The sequence below is a fragment of the Myotis brandtii genome, unplaced genomic scaffold (genome assembly GCF_000412655.1).
Source record: "Myotis brandtii unplaced genomic scaffold, ASM41265v1 scaffold236, whole genome shotgun sequence".
Taxonomy (NCBI): domain Eukaryota; kingdom Metazoa; phylum Chordata; class Mammalia; order Chiroptera; family Vespertilionidae; genus Myotis; species Myotis brandtii.
This window is the reverse complement of record NW_005358901.1, coordinates 34,256-49,926: the sequence shown is the minus strand read 5'-3', so window position 1 is coordinate 49,926 and position 15,671 is coordinate 34,256. Positions and strand designations below refer to the sequence as shown.

Genomic DNA, 15,671 nt, shown 5'->3' with positions numbered 1-15,671 from the left:
ATGCAGACATAAATCTTGGAATATAACTTGAAATACTCACTGTGCTTCATTTAAATGTTGCCCATCATAAAGACAATATGCTCAAATACATAATTTATTAATTCCATTATATATATTTAAAGTAATTTATTAAATAATCAAATTGTTGATTTAGTTTATCCTATCCACTTAAAATTTTTTTTCTATACGCTTATTAAAAATATATACTTAGCCTGACTGGCAGGGTTCGGTAGTTGAGTGTAGACCTATGAAACAGAAGATCTCTGTTTGATTCCTGGTCGGGGCACATGTCCAGGTTGGGGGCTTGATCCCCAGTGGGGCGAATGCAGGAAGCAGCCAATCAATGATTCTCTCTCATCACTGATGTTTCTCTCCCTCTCCCTTCCTCTCTGAAATCAATAAAAATATATTTAAAAATAAAAAATAAGTATCTTTAGAAATATTGCCTTTCTCCAATTTCACACTTCATAAATCAATTTTATTTAAACTCTAATGTACAATTTGACATCAGTATCATTACATAATCTGCATTTGAGTCATCCAACAGTTTTCTGGGGCCATCACTACTTCTGTTTAAGTTATTTAGGATATGGAATTATTTTTATTTCTAACACTGTCCATCCAAAGGCACAATAATTTATTTGCATAAAATTGAGAGCTATTTTCACTTGACTTATAGATCAGCAGTCACCAACTGGTGGTCCACGGACCACTGGTGGTCCGTGAGGTCTGAAAGGTTGGCGACTGCTGCTATAGATGACTATTCATGATGCCAAAACCTATATCCCAAATCTTTTTTTTTTAAATATATTTTTATTGATTTCAGAGAGGAAGGGAAAGGGAGAGAGAAATTGAAACATCCATGATGAGAGAACCACTGATCCGCTGCTTCCTGCATGCCTCCCACTGAGGACTGAGCCCACAACCCAGGCATGTGCCCTTGATCAGAATTGAACCCGAGACCCTTCAAGTCTGCAGGCTGACACTCTATCCACTGAGCCAAACCAGCCACAAAACAATCTTTAAGAAGCTTGTTTACATCAATAGGGGGTTAGGCTACACCCCCAGTAATAATAAATTTGTGTTAAATTTAATCCTTTCATAACTAAATCTAACATGTGATCTCTGTAAGCAAAACTGCCTAACTTGGGTTATTTTGTTATTTCGGACTATGTGAAGGTCTTTCAAAATAAGGAAATAGTACACTCTGTAACACAAAATATTCCATAAGGCAGCGGGTCACCAACTGGTGGTCTGAGGACCACTGGTGGTCTGTGAGGTCCGAAAGGTTGGCAACCGCTGCCATAAGGAAACTTTCACTTAAGGCAGTGGTTCTCAACCTTCTGGCCCTTTAAATACAGTTCCTCATGTTGTGACCCAACCATAAAATTATTTTCGTTGCTACTTCATAACTGTAATGTTGCTACTGTTATAAATCATAATGTAAATATCTGATATGCAGGATTGTCTTAGGCAACCCCTGTGAAAGGGTCGTTCAACCGCCAAAGTGGTCGCGACCCACAGGTTGAGAACCGCTGACTTATGGCAACCCCTTCTTTTGTAAAGTTGGGGAAGAATCCTACCATGTGCATGCTTCAAATGTATACATTTATTTGTAAAGGTTGCAGAATTACCAATCTTCTTTTTTTTAAAAATATATTTTATTGATTTTTTTTTATTATTTAAAGTATTACAAATAGTAGTACATATGTCTCCTTTTTTTCCCCATTGAGAATTAGAAACATCGATGAGAGAGAAACATTGATCAGCTGCCTCCTGCACACCCTCCACTGGGTATGTGCCTGCAACCAAGGTACATGCCCTTGACTGGAATCGAACCTGGGATCCTTGAGTCCACAGGCCGATGCTCTATCCACTGAGCCAAACCAGTTAGGGTGGTTTTGCTTTGTTTTTAATATGTTTTTATTTCTTAGAGAGAGAGAAAGGGAAAAGAAGATAGAAACACCCATGAGTGAGAACATCGATTGGCTGCCTCCTGCACGGCCCTCACCGGGGATCAAGCCCAATACCTGGGCACATACCCTGATCAGGAATTGAATGGGCAACCTCTTGGCACATGGGTCGACGCTCAATCACTGAGGCACACTGGCTAGACCAGGGGTGGGCAAACTTTTTGACTCGAGGGCCACAATGGGTTCTTAAACTGGACCGGAGGGCCGGAACAAAAGCATGGATGGAGTGTTTGTGTGAACTAATATAAATTCAAAGTAAACATCATTACATAAAAGGGTACAGTCTTTTTTTTTTTAGTTTTATTCATTTCAAACGGGCCGGATCCGGCCCGCGGGCCGTAGTTTGCCCACGGCTGGGCTAGACTGTACTTAGTTGTCTAATGTCCCACAAAAGTCACGTAAAATATAATGGTACAGTTACCTTTAACCCTCTTGCCATGTTCAAAGCAACTTTTAAAATTGTGGCTGCTGGAAAAGGATCGTGGCTGTCTTTATTTCGTTCTTCAATTAAGTCATTTAGAGACTTTTCACCCCCGTATTCCATAGCAAGACATAGACTACCATCATTGGCTTCAGTGAAAGCACGATAACCTGAAAGAAACATAACATTTTCTACTAGAATAGGGAAGAACAACAGTACTTACGTTTTTTATAGTACTGTGACTGAAAATGGACCTGGATTAACACTGACAAATATATAATGAAACAGCTATCTATCTATGTATATATAAAAGCCTAAGCGACCTTTACGACGGAACGACCTGAATGACTGGTCGACCAGTCACTATGACGTGCACTGACCACCAGGGGGCAGATGCTCAATGCAGGAGCTGCCCCCTGGTGGTCAGTGCACTCTCACAGCCAATCTCCTGCAGCCCCTACCCCCTGGCCAGCTGGCCCCGCCATCGGCCCCCCAATTATGCACGAATTCGTGCACTGGGCCTCTAGTTTATATATAAAAAAGCCTAAGCAACTAGCTGGTAGCTATAATGCGCACTGACCACCAGGGGGCAGACGCTCAGCACAGGAGCGGAAACCACAGGCATGGAAACAAGGAACAGACTGATGAATCACAGAGAACGGGGGGAGGGCAGGAAGAGATTAACCGATCTTATATGCATATTAGAGGTCCGGTGCACGGATTCGTGCACTGGTGGCGTCCCTCAGCCTGGCATGTGGGGATCAGGCAGAAACCAGCTCTCCAAGATCCCCCAAGGGGTCCCAGATTGCAAGAGGGCACAGGCCAGGTTGAGGGACCACACCAGTGCACAAATCTGTGCACCGGGCCTCTAGTTATTTATAAAACTAATTCAGTCATCTAATTTAAAATGCCTTCAGTTTTTACAAATAGTATCACAAATTAAAATTTTAAAATATCTTATGCATTCCTAAATATAACGGTTCGAGCCCTACTTATATCTAAATGAAGATCACTCTATATTCCTGAATTCTCCATAGTACCAGCATCATGACTATTTTTTTTAAATATATTTTTTAATATTTTTATTGATTTCAGAGAGGAAGGGAGAGGGAGAGATAGAAACATCAATGATTAGAGAGAATCATTGATGGGCCTCCTACACGCCCCCTACTGGGGATCGAGCCTGAAACCCAGGCATGTGCCCCTGACCGGAATTGAACCCAGGACCCTTTAGTCCGCAGGCCGACGCTCTATCCACTGAGCCAAGGCAGCTAGGGCATGACTAACTATTCCCATGATTTTTTAAATTATTATTTTTTAAAATTTATCTTTACTGTTGAAATTATTAGATGTCCCCACTGACTCTCTCCACCCTGATTCTGCCTCCTCCCCAGGCCTTGTCTATCCATGGGCTATGCATATATGCTTATAAGTTTATTGGTTAATCTCTTCCCCCCCACCTCCTGCCTTCCCTCTGAAACAAGTCAGTCTGTTGCATGCTTTAATGTCTCTGGATCTTTTTTGTTCATAGTTTATTTTGTTCATTACATTCCACATATAAGTGATCCCACGATGTTTTAAATACATACTTAAGCATCTAAAAATGTATACTAACTTTTATTTTAGAATGTTTACCTTAATTTGATTCTTACCAAACTCTACCACCATCCTCTTCATTTTTATTACTGAAAATGGTTAAGAAATTATATAAACTGTTTCTGATAAACAGAATAATATACAAGATCCTGCTACCAAATAAAATTTAAACTTACCTATAATATTTGGATGATGAAGGTTTTTCAAAATCTTAGCTTCATCAGTTAATCTCTTTTGATACATACTTTGATAATCACCATTACATTTAGAATTAATCTTTTTCACAGCCCAAGGAGAATGAGACAAGCCTCTTGGAGATCTTAAAAAAATAATCAATCATAAAATGTATAAATAATAATAAACATAATGCATTTATTTCCAAATGACTAACAAGAACTTCCAATTTTTGAAAAGGACTTGATAATTTGTTGTTTTATTTTAAATTTACAAAATTTTATACTATCAACACCTCTTTTACATTTCCTTTTCAATCTGGAAGATAAATAGCTGATATATCTTGATTACAAGAGTAGTCTGATATCTATTGCTGGAAAGGAGGGATAAAAAGAGAAAACTAGAAGAAAAAAGATGGATTGTCATAAATTTTAAACTTCAAGATTACTATTTTTAAATTTTTCTAATCAAGCATGTTGCACTACCAACTAGTTATCAAACATTTAACGATATGTACCACTGACAAGTTCTAGAATGCTAAATAATAAACACTAATCTCTAAGAAATAATTTAAATAAGAGACATACAAGAAACATTTGGCCCATATGTAATCGTCCATATAGCAGCAGACTGTTCTTCTCCAACAAATATTATGCCTCTCCACTAACCAATCCATCTCTACCTTCACTGAATACTTAAAGACATGAGCTTAAGGCAATAATAATAAAGATATAAATGAGAGAGAAAATGTAAACTGTGTTGATTATCTGGCTTAATATTTAAAGTGCAAATGTTTTGAGACCTAAATAAATAAACAGGTAAAACAAAATCAGAGAAATATTTACCTGACAAGGTAGCCATTTATTTATGAGTACAGCAAATTATAGAAGTAAAGTATATACAACATATAGGCACAAAGGTTAGTAAAATAGCCTCAAAAGTTAAAGTTTATCTGTAAGAACACAACAGCAGATTGAACTAAGAATCCATTTAGCTTTGTACTACCCTCATAAGCATACCTCTATGACTGCAGGACTTTTTCTTCTTTAAATCAAAAAACATGTACTCAAAGGATCACTAGATTTCTTATTTCATATACATCTATCATTCATATGTTTATCTACACTATTCTTATACCTCCAGTTTTAGATAACAAGAGCATTTGGGGATAATCTCTTTCATATCATCTTCTTATGAAAAATATATTTTTTAAGTTTCAAGTTTTAACTCTTGAATGTTTAGAATTCAGTGACCAAGTCCATCCTTTACCTTTTCCATAACATATCCTGATCTATATAATGACAAAAACTATTTATAAAATCTGAATAAAATACTTAATCAAGCTAAAAGTTAGTTTACTGAAAAGGCTAATAAAACAGAGATTGCACAAGGAAAAAAATAAAAGGAGGCATAAATAATATTACAATAAAAAGTGAGGACATAACTATAGAAATAGCAGAGGTTAAAAATAAAAGTGAATAAAACTTTTGTGGGCTGAAGTGGATCAAGGGGGTAGAAGGGGGACAAATGTAATACTTTCAACAAATAAAGATTAAAAAATAATAAAACTTTTAAACAATAAATTTAAAAGACAAAATGGTCAAATTCTAAAGAAAAAAAATCTAAGAAAATTGATGAAAGAAGAAATTTAATCAAGATTTTAAAATCTTCCCACAAGAAATACAAAGCCTAGATAACTTTCCAGGTGAGTTTACTAAACTTTCAAGAGACCTAGCATTCAATCTTTTCCAAGGAATAGAAAGAAAAGGAGTTAAGAGCCTAGTATAAACTTAATTACAAAAATTAAACAGAGCCTGGCTGACGTGGCTCAGTGGTTGAGTGTTGACCTATGAACCAGGAGGTCACAGTTTAATTCCTGGTCAGGGCACATGCCCAGGTTTCGGGGTCGAACCCCAGTGGGTGCAGGAGGCAGCCAATGATTCTATCTCATCATTGATGCTTCTATCTCTCTCCCTCTCCCTTCCTCTCTGAAATAAATAAAAAATATATAAGAAAAAAATTAGCCAAAACCGGTTTGGCTCAGTGGATGGAGCGTCGGCCTGCGGACTCAAGGGTCCCGGGTTCGATTCCGGTCAAGGGCATGTACCTTGGTTGCAGGCACATTCCCGGTGGGAGATGTGCAGGAGGCGGCTGATCGATGTTTCTCTCTCATCGATGTTTCTAACTCTCTATCTCTCTCCCTTCCTCTCTGTAAAAAATCAATAAAAAAATATATTTAAAAAAAATAAAAAATAAAAAAAAAATAAAAATAAAAATGGGACACTTTAAAAAAAAAAAAAAGAAAAAAATTAAACAGAAACAGCAATAAAATGAAAACCACAGGTCAGTATCAATATCACAGATGCAAAAATTCTAAACAAATAGCAAACTAAATCTATCAGTATATATTTAAAAAATAATACATCAAAACTATGTTGGGTTTATTCTGGGGATGCAAACTTGATTTAACATTAAAAATATACTTTAGACCAGCAGTTCTCAACCTGTGGGTCGCGACCCCTTTGGAGGTCGAACGACCCTTTCACAGGGGTCGCCTAAGACAATCCTGCATATCCGATCTTTACATTACAATTCATAACAGTAGCAACATTACAGTTATGAAGTAGCAACGAAAATAATTTTATGGTTGGGTCACAACATGAGGAACTGTATTTAAAGGGCCAGAAGGATGAGAACCACTGCTTTAGACCAATGATACCTTGAACATACATATACAATTTTGATCCCGCTGAAGCCTCAGTCATGTAAAAAAAAATGGATAGTTTAAGACATATACCCACCAACAAGGATGGAAATAACAAAGGAGACACAACAAACTTTTGGAAGCTAGAAAGCAGATGAAAATAAATGACAACAGGCCCCATGAACTTCTTGAACTTATTCATAAGCAGGTAGATTCCTAGATACCCTTCCTGATACTGTATCTCTAGGCAGTTGCCCATTCCCTATCTCCTCAGCTTCTCAAGACTGAAAACTAGTTTTGAAAGGGGCTAAAGCAGAGGGTCTTTAGTTTGAGGCTTATCAGTAAAGTTGAATGCCTGTGAACATACAGGAACACAGTAATTCATGACCATATGCATACTAAATGCTCAATGAGTTTTCATATATGCTATCACCATCAAGACCAATATATAGAACATTTCTAGCACTCCCAAAAGACTTAGGATGCCATTTTAAAAAGGAAAACTTTCAGATAATTAGTTAAAAACAAAATAGATAAAAATGAAAAACTCAATAGAAGTATCAGATGAGGTTGGGAAAATCTCTCAGAAAATAGAACAAAGAGAAAATAGAAAAATCAGGGAAAAAACAGAGATCAGTCCATAAGTGGAACATCCACATAAAGAATAGGAAGACAGGGGTGAAAAATGTCAGTAAAGAATTTTAAAAATAACTTCTTAAAAATTTAAGAACAGGAATTTTCAGAATGCCACACCTATGCATGTCACTGTGAAATTTCAGAACACTGGTGACAAATAAATATACAAAGTTCAGAACACTGGGAGGAATCCTATCTAATAAAAGAGTAATATGCAAATTAACCATCACACCCTCACTCCATCAGTCCATCACAAAGATGGCAGCGACCACGGAACTGGAGTGAGCAGGAGGCTTAGGTTGCCCCTGGCGATGGAGGAAGCCAAGCTTCCCGCCTGCCCTGGCCAGCCCTGAGCTCCGCTCAAGGCTACAAAGTTTCAATTATAGAAGATAAATAAATCCCAGATACCTGCTTCCAGCTGGCCTGGCCTCCGCTCAAGGAGGGGCTGGGAACATGGGTTGCCAGGGGCAACCCAGGCTTCAGGCCGGGACCAAGGCTACAAAATTTCAATTATAGAAGTTAAATAAATCCCAGATACCTGCTTCCAGCCCGGGGCCATGGCCAGCCTGAAAATAACCATCAGCCCCTCACCCAGGCTGGCCAGGCACCCCAGCAGGACCCCCTACCCTGAAGGGGGTGTCGCCAGCCTGAAAACAGCCCTCAGCCCCTCACCCAGGATGGCCAGGCACCCTAGCAGGGCCCCAACCTTGATCCGGGACACCCTTCAGGGCAAACCAGCCAGCCCCCACCCATGCACCAGGCCTCTATCCTATATAATAAAAGGGTAATATGCAAATTGACCCTAACAGCAGAACGACTGGGAATGACCGGTCACTATGAAACACACTGACCAGCAGGGGGCAGACGCTCAATGCAGGAGATGCCCCCTGGTGGTCAGTGCGCTCCCACAGGGGGTGCTCTGCTCAGCAACAAGCCAGGCTGACAGCTGCCAACACAGCGGTGGTGGCGGGAACCTCTCCCGCCTCCTCAGTAGCGCTAAGGATGTCCGACTGCAGCTTAGGCCTGCTCCCCGCTGGCAAGTGGACATCCGCCGAGGGCTCCCAGGCTGCCAGAGGGATGTCTGACTGCCAGCTTAGGCCAGATCCCCTGGGGAGTGGGCCTAAACCAGCAGGTTGACATCCCCCGAGGGGTCCCAGACTGCAAGAGGGCACAGGCTTGGCTAAGGGACCCCCCCCCACAAGTGCAAAAATTTTTGTGCACCGGGCCTCTAGTAGATAACATAAAACAGGTAACAAAAGAAACGGCAATCAGAAAGGCTTCAGAATTCTCAGCAGCAACACTGCAGGCTAACAGATAATGGAACAATGTCCTCAAAGTTGTGGAGGAAAATTATGTCCAAACAAGAATTCTGGCCCAGAAAAACAAAAAGAGCCATTCAAGTATTAGTGTAGAATGAAAACATTTTAGAAATGCCAATTCTCAAAAATGCATCTCCTGTGGCCCTAACCGGTTTGGCTCAGTGGATAGAGCGTCAGCCTGTGGACTAAAGGATCCCACGTTCGACTCTAGACAAGGGCACATGCCCGGGTTGCAGGCTCGATCCCCAGTAGGGGGCCTGCAGGAGGCAGCCAATCAATGATTCTCTCTCATCATTGATGTTTCTATCTCTCTCCCATCCTCTCTGAAATCAATAAAAATATATATTTTTTTAAATGTACCTCTCGTGTACTTTTTCATATGGAGCTACCAAATGTCCTCAAACAAAACAAGATGTAAACCAAGAAATAGTAAGACATGAGGTACAGAACAACAGAAGATCCAATTCACCCGAGAAACAAAGGCAATCTCCAGGTTACCAGGAGAGGAAAATCCCAGGCTGACAGGGACACATTACAAGGAGTAGTAGAATCAGGCAGGGACTGCTATTTTTCAATCAGCCACCATATGAAGCTTTTTGATTGTTATATACAGTAGAACTTTATTAACAACACACTTTACATTTAAAGACAATTTTTTAAGAAAGGGAAAAAAAATGAGACTAGCCATGAGTCTACAAAAATTTTTTTCTTTCAAAATAATTTAGATGACTGAGTTTTTATTCACTAAAAAACACACGTTCACAAAACAGCACACAAACACAAAAGGAGTGTTTAAGTGGCCAAAATGCTTCGAGACACCCACTTTAATAATTAATTAGGAGAAAAGTTAAAAGAAATGTATACCAGGTAGAGAGCTCTGGTAAAGTTATAAAAGGTTCTGAGACTGAATATAGCAGGATCAGGAACATACCTCAAATCTAAATACTTGAATTTTCCTTTGTCTCCAAGTACAGTTGAACTATGGTTCCATGTAAAAAGGTTAATCTAAAATCGTATACTCACCTTTTCATAAGGTAGACATTTACCCCTGTGCCATAGCCAAGCTTCTGCATAAACGGAGAGGCAGGAATTTTTATACATGGAGTTGAACATAACGCTAAGTGTCAGAAAGAATTAAAAATTAGTATTTGAAAAGACTTCTACAAATGCATCTGAACATTTGCAATACACTATTGTTAAGAGTATTAATTGGCATAATCTTTTGGAGAGCAATTTGACACTATCCACCCTAATTTTAAATGGAGACCCCTTGGTCAAGTCTACTTTTGGAGTTCTATCTTACAGTAACACTGAAGCTTGATTTTATATGGTCCAGAAGTTAAGAAATGTTTTTGAAAGTGTTGATTAAAAAAAACACACACAAAAAAACAGGTAAAATAAGAATATACAATAGTGTTTCTGGGTGGCCAACAAAGTCTAAAGTCTAAACTATTTACTATCTGGCCCTTTACAAATAGTTTGCCAACACCTCAGTACAGCATGTGCCCAAAGACATCATACACATACATGTATGCAAGCATATATATTTGAATACTAGAGGCCCAGTGCACGAATTTGTGCACCAGTGGGGTCCCTCGGCCTGGCCTGTGGCATCGGGCCGAAACCAGCTCTCCGACATCTCCTGAGGGGTCCCAGATTGCGAGAGGGCGCAGGTCAGGCCGAGGGACCCCACCGGTGCACAATCAGGGCCGGGAAGGAATGTGGGAGGTTGGCCAGCTGGGGAGGGACTATGGGAGGGCTCTAGGGCATGTCTGGCCCATCTCACTCAATCCCAATCAGCCGGACCCCAGCAGCAAACTAAGGGAGGGCTCTAGGGCATGTCTGGCCCATCTCACTCAATCCCAATCAGCCAGACCCCAGCAGCAAGCTAACCCCTGGTGGTTAGTGCATGTCATAGCAAGTGGTCGACCAGTCAACTATCTGCCCCCTGGTGGTCAGTGCACATCCTAGCGAGCAGTTGAGCTGCCTAGCATATCATTATCATATTATGCTTTGATTGGTTGAACGGCCGACCGGTTGACCGGACACTTAGCATATTAGGCTTTTATTATATAGGATTGGGATTCACTTTTGTGGCTGCAGAAAAACACACAAAAACACCCCTTAGTAATAATCATTGGTCATAATTATAGTACATCTATATTACAAAGCATTATACAGTCATAAAAAAAGATAAAATATAGAAGTCTTACTTTTGCTAGTGAATAATTAACTGCCCTTGGAATTGCCATCTAGAAAACTTGACAAAATATAACAGTTTTCATATACCTGACAATAGGCAGAGCAGGATTGTGATCTTTGAGAGAAGAGAAACAAATGGGGGGATCCCTATCGTTACCCTAACTTACTACTAAAAAGCAGTTTCTAGCCAAAGCACAAAGAAACAGAGCTCAGAGGTCTTGTCAAGTTGAGGAGAGAGACGTCATAGGTCAAGGAAACCTAAATAGCTAGAATTTATGGAGCAGAGAACTAAAGAAGCCACAAAATAAGAAAGCTCCAGAGATCTAAAAAGAGATCTCCCTTTAAGCATTTGACTAAATACTTTCTGTACATATAATGGACATGATTCCCCAAAGCTGAAGAAACCACCAAACCCAAGTAATAGGCTAAATCATGATGGGAGATTACACAGGTCTAGGAATAGTTCACTTACCATCAGCCAGAGTGTGGTAACTCTAACACAGGGCATTGAGTAAAGTCCTCTAAAGCAGTGGTTCTCAACCTTCCTAATGCCGCGACCCTTTAATACAGTTCCTCATGTTGTGGTGACCCCCAATTTCATTGTTACAAATTGAACATAATTAAAGCATAGTGATTAATCACAAAAACAATATGTAATTATATATGTGTTTTCCAATGGTCTTAGGCGACCCCTGTGAAAGGGTTGTTCGACCCCCAAAGGGGTCGCGACCCACAGGTTGAGAACCGCTGCTCTAAAGGGTCATGACTTAGTAGTACAGCTAAATTTTAGCCTAAGGAAAAAGTTTAGAACAAAGCCTAAAAGCAAGACTCAAAAGAAAAAAGCCAATGTGCAGGAAACTTAACTGCAGGTTCAGCACAACAAAATCACACACCCTTCAAAGGAATGAAGTTCGGCACTTGACAATGTAAAATCTCTCACAGCCAATAAAAAATTACCAGGTATGAAAGAAGCAAGAAAATATGACCCTTTCCAGGAGAAAAATAAACCAATAGAAACATACAGATATAGAAGTAGCAGATAAAAGCCTTAACATATAAATCTTAAAAAATACACTAATGATGTAAAGGAAAATGTGAGCATAACAAATTAAGACAGAAAAATAAAAAAAGATCCTAATGAACTTAGAGAAATGAAAAATACAAAGGACAAGAATGATACCATCTTAGAGCAAAAGGTCACTAAATTTTAAGACAAAACAACAAAAAATATCAAAAATGATGCACAGCCCTACCTGGTTTGGCTCAGTGGATAGAGCATCAGCCTGCGGAATGAAGGGTCCCAGGTTCGATTCCAGTCAAGGGCACATGCCTGGGTTGCAGGCTCGATCCCCAGCAGGGGGCATGCAGGAGGCAGCCGATCAATGATTCTCTCTCATCATTGATGTTTCTATCTCTCTCTCTCCCTCTCCCTTCCTCTCTGAAATCAATAAAAATATATTTTTTAAAAAAATGAAGCACAGAGAAAAATATTAGGAAGAAAAATAAAGATATCGCCAATTTGCTATGGACAATAAAAAAATAGATTTAAATCCAACCATAGAGAATTACATTAAATGTAAATGGTCTATACAGTGTTATCCAATAGAATTTCTGTCATGATAGAAACGTGACTAGTATAACTAAGAAACTAAATTTATAATTTTATTTAGTTTTAATTCATTTGAATCTAAATTTAAATAGCCACATGTAGACAGTGACTAAACAGTCATATATAAGGCAGAAGTTGACATGATAAAACCAAAACAAGACATAAGTAACTACATGCTGTGTAATAAACTCACTTTAAATATAAAGACACAAATAGGTTAAAAGTAAAGGGTTGTAAAACATAATATTCAAACACTAATCAAACTGGAGTGGTTCAATTAATATCACATAAAGTGAACTTAGAAGAGAGTACAACATCAGATAAATAAAAACAATTCATATCAGTAAGGGGGTAAATTCATCAAAGAATAACCTTCCTAAATGTATATGTACCTAATAACAAGTTTCAAAAAATGTAAAACAAGTGATAGAATGGAAAGAAAAAAATAGACAAATCGAGCCCAGTTGATATGGCTCAGTGGTTGAGCATCAACACATGAAATAAGAAGTCACTGGTTCCATTCCCAGTCAGGGCACATGCCTGGGGGTTGTGAGCTTGATCCCCAGTGTGGGCGTGTAGGAGGCTGCCAATCAATGTTTCTCTCACTGATGTTTCCCTCTCACTTCCTCTCTCTCTGTAAAAACATGTTTTAAAAAATAGACAAATCCACAATTGTAGTTGAAAATACACCTCTCTCAGTAACAGAATAGACAGAAAATCAATAGGGATACAGAAGACCTGAACTTGTTCAACATAAGTCAACTAGATTGGCCTCATCGATATTTATGTAACACTATACCAAAAAACAGCAGAAAATGTGATCTTTTCAATTGCATGAAACATTCACCAAGATAAACTGATCAAGGAAGAAAAATCAGTACCAGAAATCAAAAAGATATCACCACAGACCCTGCTGACATTACTGACATTAAAAGGATAATAAGAGTATGTCATAAATAACTTTATGCCCATAAATTTGACAACTTAGAATAAACAAATTCCTTGAAAAACACTAACAAAGTTTACACAAGAAGAAATAGATAACTCGAATAGCCCAATATCGATTAACTGTGAAGTCACAGTTAAAATCTTCCTATAAAGAAGATTTTAGTACTCATTGATTCCAAGGCTAAGGATGGGAAAAAAGTAAGTATTACTCTGGAGAGCTGTAGCTAAACATCCAGGAAAACTAGACAAATTTAGGACTCAGTTCAATTCATAGGTAAAAAATAAAATTTCAAAACAATTGGAGATTTAAAATGGCAGCAGAGTAGGAGGATGCTGCATGGACATGCTCCCAGGAACAAGCTGGAATTGCAAGTGAAATACGGAAAGGCTTCCTGAATAATCAATAGAAAACTCACAGGAGAGAACCCTGATACCCAAGGACCAAAAGTGGAGACCGCATAGAGACTGGTAGGAGGGGCAGAGGCGCTAAAGGACTGGTGGGGCACCCACAGATGGCAACTGAAGTCCCAGAGAGATATCTCAGTTGTGGGGGGGTGCCACTGAGAACTCTGGGATCTAATCCCGAAGTTGGGCTCCCTAGCAGAGAGCACCAAAACTGAGGAGGGTACCCACATCTAGCTGTGAAAAGCAGTGGGATGTTGTCTGCCAAGGAGTGGCAGCTAAAAGTTCGGGCACCCTCTTAAAGAGCCAACGCACAAAAATTCCCTGAGCCACCCACCTTGTGCTCTGGCAGAGGGACGGTGAAGTGGACTGGAGCTGTGAGAGCAGAACCTAGACTGGAGACTTGGGGGATAGAGCTCAGAAGGCAGACACCCCAAGTTTCCTGGGCTGTGTAATTCCCTCACACTGTGGAGGACATCTTTCCCACATAGACATCTGCCTTGCCTTGGGGGAAGAATCTTGCCACACCTGAGGACCATTGCCTGGCTGGGGGCAATTCAAGTCGGAATCCTATTAGTCTGCGGACAGAGGCAGTCTCTGGAGGTTTGGAGTCTTTGCCTAATCCAATTAGTCAGAAACAACCTTTAACACTATCCTGCACTAGAGATTGAGAGGTATAGAGGATCTACCTAAAACATAGTCACAAACCCAAAGAGACAACCAAAATGAGGAAACAAAGAAAGAACCCCCAAATGAAAGAACTAGCGAATTCTCCAGAAAAAGAGATAAATAAATGAAAGAGATAAGAAATTTATCTGAAACCGAATTCAGAGTAATGATGTTAAAAATGCTCAACAAGCCCTAACCGGTTTGGCTCAGTGGATAGAGCATCAGCCTGCAGACTCAAAGGTCCCAGGTTCGATTCCGGTCAGGGGCATGTGCCTTGGTTGCGGGCACATCCCCAGTGGGGAGTGCGCAGGAGGCAGCTGATTGATGTTTCTCTCTCATCGATGTTTCTGGCTCTCTATCCCTCTCCCTTCCTCCCTGTGAAAAATCAATAAAATATATTAAAAAAATAAAAATAAAAATGCTCAACAATATGAAAAAGATATAGTAACTAGGAAAAAAGAACAGTCTGAGATAAAGAATGACATAACACAAATAAAGAACACATTGGAAGGAATACACAGCAGATTAGGGGAAGCTGTGGATCGAATCAGTGAATTAGAAGATAGAGTTGAAAATATCACTCAATTAGAGAACCAGAAAGAAAAAACAATTAAAAAACAGGACAGCCTAAGGGAGCTGTGGGACAATGTGAAACGTAACAATATTAGAATAGTATGAATGCCAGAAGAGGCAGAAAGGGAGAAAGGAATAGAGAAGGTGTTTGAAGAAATAATGATAGAAAACTTCCCTAACCTGGAAAAGGAAAAAGTCACACAAGTTCAGGAGGCACAGAGAACACCAAACAAGAAGAACCCAAACAGACCCACACCCAGACACATCATAATTAAAATGCCAAAAATTAAAGACAAAGGGAGAATTTTAAAGACAGCAAAAGAAAAGAAAGTTGTTGCCTACAAAGAAGTTCCCATAAGGCTGACACCTGATTTCTCATCAGAAACTCTACAGGCCAGAAGGGAATGGCATGAAGTACTCAAGGTAATGGAAAGCAAGGATCTGA

At 39.5% G+C, this 15,671-nt stretch overlaps 1 protein-coding gene across 4 annotated transcripts in view; it reads right to left on the bottom strand.

Moving 5' to 3' along the window:
- PBK (PDZ binding kinase) overlaps positions 1-15,671 on the bottom strand; it is a 29,866-nt gene that overhangs the window by 10,496 nt on the left and 3,699 nt on the right. For all 4 annotated transcript variants that reach the window (XM_014540070.1, XM_014540069.1, XM_014540068.1 and 1 more), the window contains exons 2-4: positions 9,847-9,940; positions 4,167-4,309; positions 2,395-2,564 (exon numbers count right to left, since the gene is read on the bottom strand). In XM_014540070.1, coding sequence (XP_014395556.1) covers positions 2,395-2,564; positions 4,167-4,309; positions 9,847-9,940 — 407 coding nt within the window. The remainder of the gene's footprint in view (positions 1-2,394; positions 2,565-4,166; positions 4,310-9,846; positions 9,941-15,671) is intronic.